A 21,056-nucleotide genomic window follows, 5' to 3' on the forward strand; every position below is an offset into this window, starting at 1 on the left:
TGATGAAACCTGCGAGGCAATGACACGTGCACAGTTACCAAACGCTGCATTGTCATATCAATAAATAAGATAAGAATAGCAACGAGCCACTGGAAACTACCAAAAACATAACATTATTTCGTTGTCAATTTGCCATTCTGCTTTCCGTCCCCATGTAGAAATCGTAAGGGCCTCAGCAAAACAAATCGGGGCAGTGATTACTTTGCTACCTTCATCTGCAGGAATTATTGGGACTACTTTGCTTTCCAACTGTTTGGCGGGAAACCCAAGGAACTGGCAACCCTACAGAAACACTACTACAACGAAGACTGTGTGAGTAATACGGAATCCCACGAAACATTTGGAGGCAATGGCAATTTCAGAGCTGAATGTGTTGAGTCATTTTACAAAATCTGCACACAAAATCTGCAGCTTCTAACAATGCATGCTGGGAAGAGTGACCAGCGGTCTACATTCCAACCCTCAACTATGGTCACGAACTCTGGGTCGTGACCGAAAGAACGACGTCTCGGATACAAGCGGCCAAAATGAAGTTCCTCCAACTGGTAGGAGACTTAACTTCCTAAATGTCCGGATTAAATGTGATCTCAAATACCTTGCTGCTCATATGCAACTCAAATCAATACTTGAAGAGTAAAGAATTCCATGCTAAATTATTCTTCTACGGTCTCCTTTCATGGTTAATAATTCCTAATGTTTATTTGGACCTTTTTTTTATTAATTCTTGAAGAAATTGACATACAGCTGTTATTCCTTAAATATTGTCATCTTTGGCACAAACACTTTTGTGTTTGATGCTCAGTCAAATTGAAAAGATGGCGTAGCGAAAGGTACACACACACCTCTATACGGCCATACACATAGCATGCAAACAGACGGTTGAGAGGAAGGGTACATAACTACCCCCCAACCGGTGAGAGCTGAAGAGATGCGAAGGAGGGGAAAGAGACGGAGGTGGATTGCGGCTTCACACTGTCACACAGCAGCAAAAAGGACAGAGAGGAGGGCCCTGTCACATCGCATCAGAGTCATCTGCAGCCACACCCGCCCTGCCAGCACCCTGCTGCCGGGAGAGGAGAGGAGGGCAAAAAGCAAGGGAAAAAGAACACTTCCTTCTGCTCTCTTCCTCCATTAGTCCCCGTTCTCCATGTGTGTATCATTTGAATTGTATCTCATTCCTCATCCAGCCTGCCTCCTCACATGCAGCCGTCTCCCTCCACTCTCACCATGTTGCCAGTCTCGCTGATTTGGCCACAATGGGGACTTGTGTGGTGGATCCCAGCCTAGAGCTAGACTGCAGTCCGGGTGGTGGTGGTGGTGTGTGTGTGTGTGTGTGTGTGTGTAGGGGACAGTACAGAAAGGGAGAGAGAGGATTAGAAATGAACTGTGGAGATCGAGCACAACCTGACAATAAGTCCCTTCTCCCCAGTGTGTCTGCGTCTGAGTGTCAATGTGTGTGAAAGAGAGAGGCAAAGGATTAGCTTCTGAGAATTTTTTTTTTTTTCTTTGTGTTCCAAGAGATGCTGTCAATCATCGCACTCTTAGAGGAGCAGTGTGTGTGTGTGTGTGTGTGTGTGTGTGAGTGAGAGAGAGGATAGCAGTTACAAGGACGCAATTCTTTCTATGGCCATAAACATAGCCAATAATAGACTAAGTCTGACAGCAGAGCTATTTTATCATTTATCTCCTCCTTCATTCCTATTTTAATAGCTAAACACCTTAATGCACTTTCGTGCCACACTAAGCCACACACATGTGACTGATACATCCCAGTGTAGGAGGCCTCAACAGCCCTCACAAAAAATGCACAAACATATACAGCAGTAGAACAAAATAAACTTATATTAACATGCTTCTATATTGATCCCAGCTCGGCCTTTCTGTCGTCTTTCCAGGGAGACCAGCGGTCAGGACTGGCTACAAGCAGCCATTAGCGAGCAGCTACTAAGGACTTGCTCAAGTACACTTCAACAGAACACAGGCAAGTTGAGGCTTTGAATCGCATAATTGCAAAATGGGGTTGGCCCATACATAAACCATATAAAACACCGATCATGATCGGGAATTTCCTAAATAAGTAAATTCAGAAAATGTTGATAAGTCACATTGCTTGACAACATTCTGGCAATCACAGTCTGTTTGACGACAGCCCCCCTTCAACAAGTAGGCACAGTGGGGTTCGAGTGGACTTAACACACCATGCCGTTGTTTTGGTATCAGATATTTACATGGGGAGAGAAAGTGTGGCAACTTTGGCCACTTAAAAACATGTTGGCCATGCAGTGCACGAGACAGGGCTAAGCACTTAAAGCACATAAAGTCCAACACAAAGAAGATAGGTGCCAACAAGATGCCAAATACCACAGCATGTTTTACCACCTGAGGAATTACCAGCATAGCTATTATATGTAAGAGCTTGCATTTTCAACAATAATTAGACCTATCCCCAGGAACGAGCAATTTGTCACACATGCTGTTGTTTCTCTAAATGCAAAAGACATGATTCTGAATGGAATCGTCATAAATTAGGGATTTTAAGTGATGAATGTGACTGACTCAAGATATAAACTGTAAACATTTCACACTCTGGGATTTACAAGGATTTAGACTGACAGGATTGTATAATCTTTCGTCTGAAGATCACACAATTATTGGATATTGTTGGTCAGGTTCTCCAATCTCTTAATAGGGAATTTTAATCTAAAGTTAATCTTAAACTCAGTAGACGACTGGTGTGATTTATAGTGTGATAAATATACCTTTACTTGCTAACTAAATATTTAGCTTTTGCAAGTGTTGATGTCTGGCCCCGTCCCTGATCCAGAAGATACATCCAGCACACCTCGGAAGCCCAACTATTCGGTAACTCAATCGCACACAAAGCTATACATGGACAAGGTCATCTCAAAGTCTCCATTACATCTTACATAATTGTAAGGCAGTATCCAAAGCTTTCCTTGTACACTCTGGCAGACGATCAGTCCCAGTGATCAAAGTGCTAGATGTGTTTCTTTGTTTCTGCTGCTCCACTCCAGCCCCCACAGAGTCAGTTATTAGAATACAATATATTATTATATAATATATTACATATGCTGGTAAACTAACAATTCCCGAGCTCCTCATGCACTGACAAAGCCCCCCAAACATAAAACACTCGGAGAGAAAAAGTGATTATTTCTCTGTTGCACAAAACAAAAACAAGCAGCCTTAGTAAAATGAGGAGGGTGTGAGTTTCTGTTATGAAGTGCGATTCCTGCCGCTTAGCCGCCTGCTGCATCACGCGCCAAGCAAAATGACTTTCAAGCATAGAAACTGTATGCAGACAGACAAAGATGAGGACAGACAGACCGGCTCTGTTCGATTAAGGAACATGCAAACAGAAATTACAAATACGACAGATACACAAGTCAACCCAGAGGAAGAACAAATGCAAAATAGATCAGGCTGGGAAAAAAATGCACACATATTCTTTCATGTATGCACTCATGCAGTGAAAGCCGGCAAACATAGAACATCCATGATCAGTTAGAGAAGCGTACTAGCTTCTGAAAGCAGGAAAGTGACCTTAGCGGGGAGTAAGAGACAATAAAAAGTGAATTTCTTCATGCTAATCAGCGAGATTCTCTCCTCCCTCCCTTCTGACTGAGCAGGTGGCAACCGTTATGATGCTGCTGTTGTTCTTCTTCAGGTTTGGGCACATTAAGATTCCACCGCGCTCTTCCTCCCTCGCCCTTTGTGTTACTGCCACTTTCTACCCTGCCTCCCTCGCTTCCTCATCTCTCTCGCTCTCTCTCTCTCTCTCTCTCTCATGTTATGATATTTTTGTGCGGATCAGGTAGGGAAAAGTTTAAGAGCACGAATCCGCCTATGTTTGCAGATGGGAGGTAGGACGCGGTGGCCACAGGAGACGAAGGGTTTGGTAAGATGATGGCACACGGTGGACGATGTCTCGTCCTGTTTCCAAGACTGTCCTCAGAGGCTGCTGGGGCCTGTTAGCTGGAGAACTGCTGATGTGGCTCTGGCATCGATCAGTTCCCTGCACGGTCCTGCGGCCGGTGGGACTAGCTGGTTGACGAACTGGTGATGACTGTCCAGCAGGCAAGAAAAAACTATTCTATTCAAGGTCTGGTCTATTTTTAATTTTTTTGTAATCCATAGTTTGCACCACTACAGTATAGGCTATTCGGGAGTGATTTACATTGTCTTGGTTACTGAAACATCACAGTTGCTCTCCAAGATGGCGCCGCGGATGGTCGACACGGTGGTGCGCTCTCTTGTGCTTTTTACATACTCTTAAACTCCTTAGTCCATTGCACTGTTTGTTTGTATTGTATTGTATATTGTGTTGTATATTTGTATTATGTTGTATATTTGTATACTGTATTGTATTGTATTGTGTATTGTATTGTGTTGTATATTTTGTGTAAGCACACTGAGAGTCACCTTACCAAGTCAAATTCCTTGTTTGTGCAAACTTACTTGGCCAATTAAACCTGATTCTGATTATTGTCATACCTGATTCTTTAAAATCTGCAAGACATCATGTTTTGCTCCGACCATGAAATGCTGTTTTCGCCTTCCACAGATGATAATTGAAGGACACAGGACTCTTGTCCAGGAGTCTGCGGTTCATGTCCAGTGTGAAACAATAACAACAATAACAACAGTAAGAATTAACGTTGACATTTTGTCAGTTCAGTCGCTAGTCACAACTACGCTCTTTTCCTGAACCTAACAATGTGGTTTTGTTCACTAAATGTAAACGTCCTGTGAAAATGAAAGTTTATTTTGAAAAGACACTCCATTTAGTGGAAAGTGTCGTTCCGTCCTCTAAATGGGTACGTAGAGAGTCATAGTTTGAAGCTTAGGGCCACAAAGCGTCTGTATTTGAGTCGGGTGTGAGAATGTGATGGCCTGTGCTCTCCACACAAACATAAAAGGAGTGTAGTCTGCCATTCTTATAGTCATGCTTCACCACTCTGCATCTCTCCGACAACATCATTTTCCTGTTTTGGGAATCTGCACTCACCTCTACACTGGGATGGAAGTAGAGATGTGCGATTTGAATTGTATGGAGTAAGTGCTACTGTGCCCCCCTCTGTGATTGCACTTCAACCACCTGCACCACACAGTGCAAAACACAGTGCATGTATATGAACCAAAAGAACAAGCAACGACTATAACACCGTTAAACATAAAGCCTAAAGTCTGGAATATCACTGTGACGTCACAGTATTGTATTATGACATCATCACATGTACAGTGAATTATTCCGTCTCCACTTCATCATTCAAGCGTGCTGGACCTGATTTTAGCATCAAAACAACCAGCTGTTATTGTGACATCACAGAGGTGTTTCGTTATAATCATTGGGGTTCCGCTGCTCCATTTTCTCGGATGAATCCTGTTATTTCAACCACTCAAACAAACCAGCACTCTGTGAATGACAGAGAGCGAGACGAAAGAGAGTCAAGGGGGCTGGTTAAGTGCACTGTATGAGCGGCAGTAATCACAGCTCTGGTAAAAGCACTCTTTTGCTCTGTATAGTGTTCCTTAGAATGAGCTTGTGCTCTGTCTGACTCCCCCCCCCCCCCCCTTCCTCTATTTCTCTCTCTGTCTGATAATAGCTCTAGATTGAGTAATTGTGTGTTTGAGTGGAGTTACACTGCAGGGTGGAACCTGCAATCAGATACAGAGTACATTGTTTCTCTCTCTTGCTGTCCGTCTCTCCATTCATACCATGCCTCAGCAGTCTGGCCTCTCTACACCCGGCCCTCCCTCCAGCCATGCGGTTCCTGCAGGCGTTCCTCAACCATCAGCTTTCAGCTTTTTTTTCCCCTCTCCACACAGCCTACTCTACACAGCCGGTAAGGGCTGGGGTCAATAACAGCTGTGCACCGTGCTGTAATTGATGTCATCATTTCAATTTGAGCTGATTAGAGTTGAGAGCTGCTTATCGTGTGACCCGGGGTGGAATAACACACTGTAGGGCCCAGTGAGCTGCCACGCTTGACCAAGCTAAACTGTCGGGCTGCCTGGCTGGATGGCTGGATGGATGGGTTGGTTCAGCCCAGGGCTGCCTTTTCTATTGACTCCTAATGCAGAGGTAATGACTGAGTGTATTCCAGGGCCATGGCTGGCGCAAGAGCCCGTGTCGCTGGCATTTAGTGTAATTCTGGGGCTATAATTGTGATCGTCTCGCCCCTTTGTTAACACACTCTCACATGATTAAGCCTTCTGCTGGCTCAGAACTGGGTTTGTGTACGTCCAGACTGCGCGTGTGTTATGTGGCTTTGTAATGTCAGCAACTTTACAATAGTTTTGATTATAGTCATGTTACGTCAAAATGTCATTAAAAAAATTAAATAAGGGATGCAGCAATCTGACTATTGGCCGATACAGATATGATCCTTTAGTTAATAAACTGTGAACCTCACTGTGTGGAAATGTTAGGGATTACTCGTTCATGTCTAAGGCAACATCTGGCTTAAACATTGCTTTCTTAAATTACTAAAACTAAATTATTATTACAATAATTAATCATACACCAGCAACGTGGTAAGAATCTTCAAAATGAAACAGAATTCAAATTAAATTGTAAACCATTATAAAGCAACAACTAATTGTTTAAAACTTAAAGAGAAACAAAAATATATTTATATTTTTGTATATAGATTATATACTTGGCTCCATTGCCACCGATACCCAAAGTATTGGCCTGATGGCCGATATCTGTATTGTATCTGTGCAATTAGTATTGTAACCCTAAATAAGATTTTTTTATAAACATCTCCATGCATCCGCCCACAGTGAATAAATAAATAAAACACCTGTCAATGCTTTGGCATTTCTCCTTGCTGTTGATGTTGAGTCTTTTCAATGAAAGCACCAAAATAACACGGCTGCCTTCCAGCATTCCTGCTGTGCGCTAATAACACACATGAACACACTGAAGCACACAGCCAAACATAAATATGGCAAATCAGAATATACAAAGGGCAACACCTGCACAGGATCAGTGCTAATTATCTGCCAACAAATGGTGATATACAAATAGCAGACATTAAATATCCTCTCGTTATCAAAACCTAGAGCTATAACTTCGAGGCTCGAAACTTTTTTCTGCATAGACAGCGGGCAACACCCTTAACCCTCAACACCACTTGTCGGATCAACACTAGGGAGCAGATCTGCTGCTAAAAACAGACAAAGACTGCTCACTAAAGGAACCCTGCATCTTGCTGGCTCTTTCTTTTTTTGCCAACGCTCCGAATCTGTGGGTGTCTGCCACATTCTTTTTCTCTCTCTCTTTCTCTGTCATTTTCCTGACTCTTTTAATACCATCATTAGGAGAGCTCTCCTGCTTACTCGCTACCGCTGCTGGCCAAGAAACGAGAGACAGAGAGAGCAAGAGAAGAGCGCAAGAGAATAGAGCGAGCTAAGCGATGGGGGCGGAGACAATTAGAGAAATGTATGCACAGGTTTTTGCAGCGAGGTGAAGATGGTTCACAGGAACTTCGCTTTTGGCTGCTGTCCGTCCCTGCAGTGTGTCTGAGCATCTGACCGTGCTGCAGGTGTGGCGTGTGTGTGCGTGTGTGTGTGTGTGTGTGTGTGTGAAAGTGTGTGTGAAAGTGTACAATGTTCATCACCGCTGTGGAAACACATGTTCCCTCATCCAGGTGTGCACCCACCTGGATTTCAGGAGCAACCCCCAAAATGACAGGGGAACAAACGCACTTCCTCTTTTAAAACCTCTAAAACACGAGGATCACCTCTCACCCAGCTGGATTTAATTTCTGGCCTGTGTGACCCTCTGTTCCCACGGTAACCTGAAACTGCCCCACCATTTGTCAGAACTCGCTGATTATCCGAGGAGCTGTGGCCCATCTGGAAGACCGGAAGCCGCACACTGGAGATTGATATCTGCAGTGCAACGAGAGAGTATGTTTGTGTGTGTGTGTTTGTCAAGTGAGTGCAACATGTAAAGTAGTTGTCTCCGAATTGTAATTAATTCAATTATGCTTATTAATCACGATCATTTGTTTCAATTGCTGGGATTATTTAAACATAATCTGTTGACATGAAATGTTTTACTTCACAGCTCTAACAATATTGCTGCACGGGTATCTGTACATGGTTTAATTAAAAGATAAGTACATCCTGGTGGAAGATGAGGGAATCTAACACGTTTAGTGACTTTTATGGATTTGACTCACTCTGTGTATCTATAGTTTTACATAGCCTTGATGTTGTTGTTTACCTTTAGCTGGATCGCATTGGTGCATGCTGAGCATTAAAAGTTTAGAATCGGTCACATATAATACTAATCGCTCCGAACAGAATCTCTGTAAAAGAATAAGACCTCTTCACCTTGTTACCACATGAGTACTGTGTGGAGGACATGCTCTGACTATGCTCCAGTAAACAAGGCTCATAAACCGCAGAAGTACCAACTTTCATCAAAATTTAATTATTTTATGAAAATTTATGAACTTTCAAAGTGAAAATTAACGCGTCTCTAGCTGAGAGTTTGACAGCGTTGCTCTCTGACACTGTGTACAGTGTAACAGTCCCCTAACTGCTTTAGCACATCGCAATGGCATAATTATTTAGCATGGTGAAATTAAATAGACATAATTGTGTAACTCCCATCACTATGACACTTCTAGAAATGCACCTGAGCTCACACCCACATGTGCACTAAATCAGCCAGACACAGCCTCTACATCTCCGAACAAATACTATCGGTGAGGCTAAAGGAAAGACCACAAGTGGGGCCAATGGTTCGAACACACATGCACACATGCACACATGCACACACGCACACACGCACACACGCACACACGCACACATGCACACACGCACACACGCACACACGCACACACGCACACACGCACACATGCACACATGCACACATGCAGACATGCACACCATGCACATATGCATTCACATGGAATTGAAGTTGAGGAATTGAGATCTTGATATGTGATTTCTTGCTGAAATCGACACCTCTTTGCTGAGAAACATTTCTCCAGGTTTCCCTCATTCTTAGCATTTGTGTGTCTGAGATGACGGACGAAAAGAAACTAAACCACCACCTCCAAATTTCAATTGTACCTTAATTGTCATAGATCCTGCAGCATTACACAAATAAAACAGGTTTAACCTAAAGGCGGTTCCTATTACCAGTCATGCTAAAATGGATGCTTACCTAAGTTCAACTGCAAAACAGAATTTCGTTGGAATTAAAAGGTTCAGTGCAGATCAACATGTGGACGTCTCCATGCTTTTGCATCAATATAGCAGAGGACGGCCTTAATGTTACTCCAAAACATCCTGGATCAGTTTTCTGCCAGCATTTCCAACCCCAACTATTGAATACTAACCTCTCTGCAATGGTCCTATATCATTTGGAACTGTTGTCTAATGCTTATCCGATAAAGACAAAAGAATGAATATCGACATGTTACTGAGTGATTATTTGCAGATCACTGTTTTAAAGGCAAACAGGTAAACCAATAACTTGGCATTTTCACAGCAGATATTTTGAGATTGTCATGGAGAAAAAGTGTTACTAATAATATCAACAATGGCTCTGTTCTACATGAGCCTGAAACCAAAGCAGCTAAATGGAATTCAGCCATCTGTCACATGTCTTGTCATTATTAGTAAGTGAAAATTATTTCAAAGTCACAAGGAATTATTCAACCCTAATTCATACGTACAAATGCAGGTGTTCCCAGATACTGCACACACCAACATTCATGCATAAACCTCCTCAGCTTAGGAGTTTGTATTCTCTTTGATTCATGCAGTTCCCCATTCTGCACTTTGCACACACAAACAGACACACAGAAACACAGTCTCACCTGCAGTTTAATTTAATTTCGCCCTGCACACTCCCCAGTTCTTATACTGTACAGAGTGCTGCCTCCTCTCAAAGAACTAACCAGCTGATCACAGCTTCTATTCACAGAAATCCAATTCCCTCCAAAGGTCATTCTTCCATTCAAAGATTTTCCTGTTTCCCTGTGCTCTCTCATGCTCTCTAATTTATTCTGGTCATTTGTTACTTCTTTAAATCTATACCCTTTGCCCTCTTCATTTCCCATCCTTTGCCTCTTTATTATAATGTTCTTGTATTTTGGTTTGAACCTTATCGGTCCCTGTCTTGGCTCTCTCCCTCCTTGTCGCCATCACACACCCCGGATCACAGCCAGCAAGAGGTTCTTGGCTGTGAATGGTAACGCGGGGCAGAAGACGCTCTAACCAGGTGGCTGGGTCACTGAGGAAGTGGGCACAGCAGGGCAGAGCTGGGGTTAAAAAGGCAAATGTGGGCAGAGCTTAGGCAGGGCCCCACAGAGCGTGTCTGTATTTCTTGGCAACTTTGAGGAGGTTGTAAGAATTGATTAGTAATGACATGAGTTGTTCAGGGGCGAGGAGAAACAAATTAAATATAAGTGGCTAATGTGATTATTATAGGGGTTTTCGTTTTTTTTGTTTTTACTATTTAGTGTGGATATTACAGTGCTCATATTAATAATATGTGTCCTACAAATTGTTAGTGTAACAATATTGTTTTACTCCACAGGAGTTTCAAAATCAAATTTTGAAAACAGCCTAAAAAAAACCTGTAGGTTCATATTGTTTTTACGCCCGTCTTGAAACAACAATCACATAATTCCTCTGGTCCATTCTGGCCCTGAAGAGATGCTTTTCTAATGCAACTCTAATGTAAGTGATGGGAGACTAAATTCACAGTCCTTATTATGTGCAAAAAGCCAGTGTGTGAGTAAGACAAACAAAGTGAATATTTTCATATATTACATTATTTTTAGAATAGAATTCTCTTTGTTTCTTCAATCAACATTTTTTTGCTATGCTGCGGTGGAGGGACATTAAAAAAGAATGATCATTTTGTACAAAAAAAGACCATAACTTTAGAAGACACCCACTTGATTCATCTAACTTTAATTGTGAAAGCCACATCTTAGCTTGCACTTGACAAAGGTGCCCTGTACAGTTACATTTACAATCAGTATGTTTCAACAAAATATATAATGTGAATCCTTGAGGCCTGATAACTGTGTTGAATGTTTTTCCTCCATCATAAATCTTGCAGTATTCTTCTTGCTGGCCTTTGTGGGCACATTGCTAAATTACCATCCCCAATTGATAAATTTGCGTATCGCGTCACCCGCATTCTCGAGTGCATACATGTCCATATTTGTGCACGTGTATGGAGCAAACAAAAGGAGGAAAGGCTCGTAAAAAAAACATTGCTCCAGAGCACTACTAGTGGACAAAAACTCGAGAGGGTACTTTTAAGAATGCAATTCTGCAGATCAGGAGGACTGTGGATTTTGTGCCCATCCATCCATTTTCAATACCGCTTATCCTCATTAGGGTCGCGGGGGCGCTGGAGCCTATCCCAGCTGACATAGGGCGAAGGCAGGGGACACCCTGGACAGGCCGCCAGTCCATCGAGGGCACATGTAGGGACATACAACCATTCACTCTCACATTCACACCTATGGGCAATTTAGAGATCAATTAACCTGCAGCATGTCTTTGGACTGTGGGAGGAAGCCGGAGAGCCCGGAGAGAACCCACGCTGCCACGGGGAGAACATGCAAACTCCACACAGAAGGACCGCTCCGACCGGGAATTGAACCCGCGGCCCTCTTGCTGTGAGGCGACAGTGCTAGCCACTACACCACCGTGCAGCCCACCTTTTAAATTGGAGTCACAATAGAAAGCACCAATGTGGACAGGATAAATTGCTGATCAAAAACACAGGCATATGAGTATTATTTTATGTAAGAAAGACTTGAAAACATGTGAACCCATCCTTCAAAATCCTGTCATGCATGACATGTGCAGTCAGCCACACTGGTGATCTGTTATCTATAACCAACTACACTTTGACAGCAACCTTTCCTAGAAATTACCAAAAGGCCCTGGAGTGACGGGCTGGAGCGAGAGCCAGCAGCAGCAGCAGTGAGTTGCTGCTGCTGCTGCTTGTGTCAGGCTAAGTGGGCATGTCAGGCCTGTGCTGTCCTGGCTCCCTGCCTACTCTCTCAGCTGCTTGCTCAGTCCCCTGTGTCCTCAACCCTAAACGGATCCAGTCGCTGCTACTCAGCTCCAGTGGCGGGCTGATCCCACTGACTAATGAACACTTTTCCTAACGAAGGGAACACCACCCCCAATCCCATTATTCCCTGTCCGCATCCTTGTCACATTTTTTACTCTTATTTACTTGCCTTTTTTCCACTGCCGCCGCGAGACTTATCTTTCACACTTGTCCCTTCCACGGCTTCCTCGGTCACTGGTCTCCATCTTTCTGCATCCTCTCCTCTTAGCAGTTCCTGTGAACATTCTTCACACGGCCTATATCTCACTTCTCTCCCTTGCCGAAATCCATTCACCAACTGTTTGCCATTTCTGTTCCTTTTCCTCAATTCATCTTCCGCTCTATTAAAAGCATTTACAACACAGGCTGTTGTGCAACCAAAATATTTGATGGTGGCAGCTTGAATTCAAATGCTTTTGAAGTGTCCGCTATTTGTCCGGTCCTACAGCATACAGGACAAGTCATCTAAATGTCATTCTGAAAGCATTGTGCTGAGATATAGAAATAAATGGTTATCAGTGAAACATCTGTGTATTCCTTTAATACACCTTTCCCCATTTTGAGTATAGGGGGCAAAGGAACCAGTTTGGAGGGAGAAAAGAGATGTAAAAAGATTGACCCCAAGACAACTTCGGAACTATGGGGTCATTCAGAAACACTCACAGGGAAAAAGACATAGTCAAGGGTCTATTCCTATCGCCTATAGTCCTCATGTCATTTTGTTCACAAGCACCCTTACAGTGAGCTCGGTAAACACTGCAGCATCAGATAGATAAAAGGTAACACAGGTTGTCCACTCACCAGGCCGTCACAGTTGCTGATAGCCACAGAGGCTCCTGGTGTGTCTGTGATGTCCCCCACGTACAAGCATTCATCATGCAGTGGCTCAGAATGCCGGGTGCTGTCGCTGTCATCATGCCACTCCATCTTGGCTCCGGGGGCCACCAGTCTGGCATTGTGGTGCAGACGCAGGTGGAATTCCCGGCCGAAGATGGTGACGTTGTAGTAAAGCCTTTGCCGAAAGGCCATAGGCTCTCCTTTTGGTTCTTCCCACTCATCATTGCCTACTCCTACCTCCCTCCTCCGGCGCCTACGGGACTGCCCTCCTGCCATGCGGCTAGCCAAGGCGGCGTGTGACAGGAAGCGGCCCTCTGCGTCCACACTGATCGGCCTCACCAGTCCATACTCCCCCAGGACATGCTGCAGGGAGTCTGGGAACAGGACAGGAGCAGCAGAGGAGGGAGAGACAAGAGAGACAACATGAGGCAGTGGCAGGTGAGAGTGGAAAGACTGTTTATCTGGTGCAAATGTGAAAATGTGGTAAGGAAAAACAATGCAGGTTTAATATGAGAAAAAGAAACCACAGCAGGGTTAGGAGGATACATCATGGAAATAGTATGTGGGATAAACTGTGATAAAAATGTCAATGGTGGAGGTTGAATGGGAGGATGGAAAAGAGGTAGGAGGAAAAATAAGGGATTACTAAAATGTCAGGCATGGGATTTTATATTCTTTAGTCTGCATTACAATAATAAATAAAAGCTGTAACCTATCAAACACACACACACACACACACACACACACACACACACACACACAGCCCCACCCAGAGGCGACCCCGGTGCTCGGCAGTGCGCGTTTGGAAACGGCAGCCTCAGCAGAGCGCGCTGCGCTCCTGACACCTCCTGTGCCCTTCTACCATCAACAGGAAAGCCAGTACAAGATTAAGGTGCTAATTGCGACTTTCTCACTCGGTTTTCTCACTGTCAGGCTGCTCGATCTGAGGAAAGTGATTTATATAACCTCAACACCGACTGAATAAGCCAAGGAAAACTAAATATAGCGCCTCTTTAATTAATTTGAATTATTTTGCAGCCATTTATCATTTCATCATTAATTATCATTACTATCTTAACTTCATGGAAATTAATTCACTGTCAGTATTGACTCCTAAAGACAGTTAATGCACATTGTGTTGGATTAAGGAACATTTCATGCAGTAAAAAACACAGGTGCATTCTAAAGGCGACACACCACACACACACACACAGCCAGGGCCATATTAAGGTGTCAATGCATCACAGTCAGAGACAGTAAGGCTATCACCTAAATGTGGTCCTCATGTACATGTGATATTTTATTATTATTAGTATTTTTACAACGTTATCCATCTTTCATATCGAATTTATAAAGTCAGCTGACTGATTACATCTAACACACACTGTTAATATTTCTTTAGCTCACATGTTAGAGGGATGATTTGATAATAGTGTGATCAATAGGCTGGCATCCGACTCCAGCGTCCTGTGACAGATCGATAGATGCGACAGCGGCAGATTCAGATAATGTTAGACTACTTCCCTGCAAGATCCGACAGTAAACCGGTGCATCTGATGCCCCTTTACACCTCAGATAACATTATCCCCCTGGATTGGAGAAAGCAAATCCCAACACTGCACTTGCACGGCGGAGACCTCCAGAAAGACCCTGAACACACCACAGCAAGACGCACAGAAGTTGCAAATGCATCCTAGAATGTTTTTTGTTGTTGCAAAAACAGCAAAAAAGCATGTGAAAAAAATAAACACAAGCACGAGAAACAATGTTTTGCCGCTACGTTGAGCTCCAGACGCACGCAGAGCCCCCGTGCAGCCATGCTGATGAGAGATCAGCAGATACGTAGAACAACATCAACACTGACCACGTTTAACCCTCCTGTACGTACCAACGCTACTGGCGATGTAAAGGCCGCTGGTGTGCAGCAGAAAGGCCGGTAAAATAATTAGGACAGTAAATCCAGGCGAGAGACCCATGGCAGCTCCGAACTGCGCAGGTGAGAGAGTGGGACTCCGGGCTCCAGTGTGGTGAAGTTCCCCGCCCGGCGCGACCAGCCACGCCACGACAGCAACAGCACAGCAGCCCGCAACTAGACTGCCAAGTGCACGGGGAGAGACGGAGCTCTCCTCCCCTCTCTCTCTCTCTCCTCCTTTTCTGCCGAAGTCTCTCTCTCTCTCTCTCTCTCTCTCTCTCTCTCTCTCTCTCTCGCTCTCTCCCACTCACACACAACTCTCCTCCTCTCTTTCCTCCTCTATGTCTCTCTCTTTCTCTCAACTCCTTTCACATTGTGTGTGCTCCCCCACTTTTTTTTTTTTTACTTGGTGCTCTGACAACTCCCCGACACTCCACACGCTCCACGTCCACTCCCGGTGTGTCTCCGCTGTGTGAGATGAGCGGGTACTTCAGGGAGCGCTGGCCGTGCTGCAGACTGACTGACAGGCCCGCGGACAGCTCGCACCAACAAGAAATGCAGTGAAATGAACACCTCCAGCATGCGGCGAGCCAAAGGGTCATTTATTCTGCCAACTTGGACGCTCTTTCTGGTATGAAAACTACTGTTCAACTCTCCCCTCCGCCGGTCCCTGGTGTGCTGCAAGCCTTGCATAAACTTTGAATATCCCGTCAAGCGTCCTCGGTTGGATGAACAGCAGCGCCCCGCGTGGCTCGCTGGCGGAAATGCACTCAGTTGTTCGGGGCCCAAGGGTCCAATTTACAGACAGAAAAAGTCTTACTAGCCCTAACCTGCTCGCCCTCATTTAACACATCATTTACCCGTCTTGACCACTAATCTTATATTGTTGCAAACATCGTTGAGCAGCACAAGGCGAACTACTGATATGAACAAAACCAATTACATTTCCAGAAATGTATTCTCTTCTCTCTTTATTTTTTTTAAATAATATAATATAAATTGAATAACAAGGACAACACACAAAAAAAAAAGTCTTTGAATATTACCAAATCCAGGTAGCAAGGTCAATCCTAATTTTAAAAAGCCCTGCTATTATTTATATTCTTTGGTGTTGAATTCACTTGTGTGCCCAGACATTTAAGGCAACACAAACCAGCAGACAGAGATCCAAAGAAGCACTGTAGTGTCTCCTTGCAGGTAGGCTACACTATTTACAGAAACTGCCACAGAAGAGAAAACTAATTATAATAAAATAATTTCAAGATGCTAAATAATGACTTACCACATAACAATGAGACCATTTAGCCGACTCCAGTTAGTTTTAAATAGTTTTTTTAAGTATATATTGTTCCTGCAACGTTAGGTAAATTGTATATATCATACTAAAGTCAATACTGCAAATTATTTTGGTATAAGCCCACAATATGGCAACAGTTATTTCCATTATTGATTAATCAAATTAATTTGATTCATCAGTAATCATTTAGTTGATGAGTATTAGAGCGATCACATAGCTCAAAGTAACATTGTCAAATTGCTTATTTTGTCTGATAAATAGTCAAAAACTTACTTTAGCGATTACTTGACTATCAGATAAATTGTTGACGATTCATTCGCTAATGTGATTAATGGATCAATTAGGTACATTTACAGAACAATAAAGCTGAGTTCTCTTTGTATGTATGGTCAGTAAGAGAAAAGTATTGTTTAATGTTAATATTCAAGACTCTCTTCAAACAACTTTTTGCACATGCAGTTTAGTTAGTTAAGCATTGGTTGCAACCCAAAGGCAGTGTTTTTCAAATGTCACCTAAATATTAATGTGAAGCTATAGTCAAATTAAAAGTGTGATTTTTTAACAAAATAACTGTTAATTGTCTTGGTGGCCCTGCCATCCGCTGCTGCAAATGTCATTTTTTCCCTGTAACATAATTGTATCATTATATCCTGGTTAAAAGACTCAAATCTGAACTGCTGTGAATTTGTTGAAACAAATATGATATACTGTTCTTCCTTGTTCACCACCTTAGATTTATGATTGACATGTCAGTAATTGGGCTTGTTATTTTTGTATTATTAATGTGGTTTTCTTGTTTTATTAGCATACAATAAGCCAACCATCTCGTAGTCGGAACTTCATTGAAAACCATTTATGGTCAATTATGGTCATTTGCAACTATTCTGTGGTGTTTTATGTCCTATATATATATAGTATAAACTTTCCTGTGGTAATAATGATAATGACTACACAGATAGCAGCACCTTGGTAGTCGGACAGTTACAGGGCATGTCATGTAACCACAAAGTCCTGGGTTCGATTCAGATCTTGGAACCTTAGTAGCATTTCATACCTTCAAGGCATTTCATATGCCTTGAGATCCTCTGAACAGGATCAATGACAAGGGGCAACCCTGGTGGAGGCCAACACCCACAGTAAACAGGTTTGACTTTGTGCCAAGTATAGGCACACAGCTCTCACTTTGGTTATACAAGGACATGATGGCTTGTAGCAACGAACCCTGTACCTCATATTCCCACATTTCCCCCAACATGACTCCCGGGGGACATGGTGGCAAGTCCACAAAACACATGTAGACAAGATGAGAAAAATCCCATGACCCTTCCAACATCTCTGCAAGGGTTAAGAGCCTCCTTTCCAGCACTCTGGAATAAACTTTGCAGAGGAGGCTGATTAGTGTGACACCCCTGTACTTCCAGCAAACTCTCCAGTTCCACTTTTTAAAAATGGGTGCCACCACCACCATTCGGCCACTTCACAGGCACTGTTCATAACCTCCACGTAACACAGAAGAGGTGTCAAGACAGCCTAACAATGCCTTCAGCAGCTTTTCGAGTTCCTCTGCAACCTCTGGCAGGGATTCCCCTGCTTTCCCTTTGTCAGTCATCTCACGGTTTGCGAGAACTTCCTTGAGGCCAACTGAAAGTCCTTTTCAACAGTATACCCAAACTACCCCACCTTGGTTTTTGCTTTGGCCACTACTGTATCTGAAGCCCTTTCAATTAGACTGGTACCTGTCTACTGTTTCCGGATACCTGGGCCTGCAAAGCCCGAAAGGGCTCCTTCAACTGGATGGCCACCAGGAGGTTATTAGATTGCCGCCAAGACAGACACTGATGACCTTTTGACTACAGCTCCTCACAGATGGAGGCTTTGAACTTGGCACACTTGGATTCTATGCCCACATGCTTGAAAAGAATTCTACAGGAGGTGGGAGTTGAAGACCTCACAGACAGGGTCCTCAGGCAGGTTTCAAGTTCACCCTCATTACACATTTGGGTTTACCAGGTCTGTCCAGCAGCCTCTCCAGCCATCTGATCCAACTCTGGTGATCAGTTGATAGCTCTGCTCCTCTCTTCACCCAAGTGTCCAAGACATACGGCTGTATATTTAATGATACAACCACAAAGTTCGATCTTTGGCCTAGTGTGTTCTGGTACCAAGTACACCTATAAGCCACCCTATGATCGAACATGGTGTTTATTATGGCCTATTCGTGCTTAGCACAGAAGTGCAAAAACAAAGCACCCCTTGGAATCAGATCGTGCAGGCCGGACTATCTAGTTGCTACCACTCCACTTCTTCCACTTCCCAAGAGTCTTGGATGCCCGAGGTTGGCAAACCTAGGTCCCCTTTGTCTGCTCACAGGTCTGGGGAGGCCCTAGTTTCCCTTTACCGGGCGAGGTGCGACAACTCTTTTCTGGATGATTGATATAAGGTCAGTGAATTACTCTTGGTCTGGGCCCTACCCTGGGACTTTGCCTTGGGAGACCCCGACAACACAGCTCCCAGGGTCACTGGGGCACACCACCACGCTATGGTGGCAATTAATTGGATGGGCAAATAAAAGCATTTATTATTGCCCTGTTCCATTTTGGTGGCTCACTGGAATGTGAGACGTTAAATAGAAAGGTCTCTAAGCTTGTTACATTCAGTAAAAGTGGCTGATAGCTCACCTCACCCCCTTTCAGCCACAACACCATTGACCATTGGAGGTTTCCCGTTTTTAAATATACCAAAAAACAGTAAATTTTAACTAAAATACTTTAAACCGTTTCAGAAACCTATGTCACAGACATATGGTCTGTCCATGTGCACACAACTGCTTTTTACCTTGTGGCATCAACACTTTCTCAGATTTTCTTACATTCTGTTATGACCACGTCCCCTAATTAAGAGTGGTTTCATGAACTATAGGATAAGTGAAACACCAGGGATTCCTCAATTGCCACATCATCACTGAACCTTTGAAGGAAGCTCTGGAGAGCATACTGAATATATTTCCACCTCCGTCTCTTGAATCATACATTATCTTACTATGCACTACTTGGGAACTGTATGCCAGCAACGTGGTAGGAGTGAAGCTTTTCTGAAGGCAATCGCCTTATTTCTTTCAATTCTTTCAACACAGATCAGTTAAATGTTGATGTCATAAGTAATACAGTTTTGAAACGTAAACTCAACCTTCTGTATGTCCTGCAAATTAATTTATATTTAGCAACACCAAAAATACATTTAGTTTGTGATTTTGTTTCTATTCAACATACTAGACATCATACTAATCTTGAACATATCTAGATATGCTAGCAGTTTTTACTTACTTGTTCTAGTAAAATCTGTGCATGGCAGCTAAAAAAGGGGTCGAGGTTAGACACTTAAAACAACTTTAAGAGAGAAAAAGAAAGACGTCCGAGCAAAATGTGTTCAGAACTAGTATGAGACACAAAATGAACCCAAGGTTGAAGGCAAACTCCTACCAAAGCCCTGACCTCTACACCTTTACTTTTCACTGCCATATATGAACATCGCACATACTTTCTGCACTGAGACTGAACATAAATCACTGAGTGGGTTTACTGTGCACAACATCTACCCATGAGGCTAATTCTTTGTTCACATTACGAGTGGCACAATCAACAAAATGGCCAAGCATGGCCAGCTACATTGTCAGTGAATCACTGTTTTGAAGTTTATAGCTTGATGTCACCAGTTTCCATTTAAATAACTCATAGCCTGTGGCTCGTAGTGTGAATGCAACTTTAATTAGGTCCACTATACAGACAAAAGTATATTGTAAATAAAGAAATGTCCTTCTTTACAAATCATGTTTACGTTATCTTTCACTCTCCCTCTGTTGGTAAAGTTGAGTGAAATATTATGTTTTATTGTTGAACCTTGCTATTCATGATCTGCATCACAGCCTGCAGCGATGCCACACACATCTGCAGAGGCCCTAGACACAGGGTGCAGATGGGGGAAAGGCAGGAGAAAAGCAGGAGAAAGAAAAGCACAACTAGATGTCAGACAAAGATGGAGAGACAGGCAAAAGCAACCAGAGGAGAGCAAAGGTCAAGAGAGAACGAGAAGGAGGAGAAACATGGACAGAGGTCGACATATCTAGGCCAGCATGGACACATGCACATGTAAACAATGTCCAATAATAACTAGAGGTCTCTACTATACAAACACAGACACTGAGCCTCCACTGATAGAGAAAGAGTTTGTGTGTGTGCGCGCGTGTGTGTGTGTGTGTGTGTGTGTGTGTATGTGTGTGTGTGTGTGTGTGTGTGTGTGCGAGTGTATAACAGTGATAGGTGATCTTTCACCAAGCATTGAGATCACACCTGGCTCTCAGTGCATAGATCTCCACCGGGCCGTTTGAGAACACACACACACACACAGACATCGGAAGCATCACTCCAGATGCACACACCCAAACACCTCTTGAAGGAAGCCACACCCTATGTGCCTTCAGTCCGCATCGTCACGACACCCGAAAATGTCACAGTGTTCCAAAGTCTATGTACCCAGCATGTGACCCCTTCCCACCCCCACCACCACCCTCTCCCCTTCCTCAATCCCCACCTCCCACTACCTCCTCCCTCGCTACCGATCCTGGTCGCTTTGCTGTTGCCATGGAGATACCAAGCCCTGCACCTTGAAAAGTGCACTTGGAAGGAGCAGGGGAGCGACAGACAATAATATACCTCTCCCCAGACAAACAGACACACACACCAACTCTTGTGTTTGTGGAGGTTATTATAGCAAGGTTTGGCAAGATGTGTGTGTGTGTGTGTGTGTGTGTGTGTGTGTGTGTGTGTGTGTGTGTGTGTGTGTGTGTGTGTGTGTGTGCAGGCACGTGTTTTTGTATTTCT

General features: G+C 43.6%; 1 protein-coding gene across 1 annotated transcript in view; it reads right to left on the reverse strand.

Annotated features, from left to right (window-relative positions):
* The window catches only part of LOC117738063 (A disintegrin and metalloproteinase with thrombospondin motifs 2-like), a 112,922-nt gene extending 97,976 nt beyond the window's left edge, over positions 1-14,946 (reverse strand). The window contains exons 1-2 of the mRNA XM_034544357.1: positions 14,859-14,946; positions 12,935-13,344 (exon numbers count right to left, since the gene is read on the reverse strand). Coding sequence (XP_034400248.1) covers positions 12,935-13,344; positions 14,859-14,946 — 498 coding nt within the window. The remainder of the gene's footprint in view (positions 1-12,934; positions 13,345-14,858) is intronic.
* Between the last annotated feature and the right edge of the window lie 6,110 nt (positions 14,947-21,056).

The sequence above is a fragment of the Cyclopterus lumpus genome, chromosome 10 (assembly GCF_009769545.1).
Source record: "Cyclopterus lumpus isolate fCycLum1 chromosome 10, fCycLum1.pri, whole genome shotgun sequence".
In the NCBI taxonomy this organism is placed as follows: domain Eukaryota; kingdom Metazoa; phylum Chordata; class Actinopteri; order Perciformes; family Cyclopteridae; genus Cyclopterus; species Cyclopterus lumpus.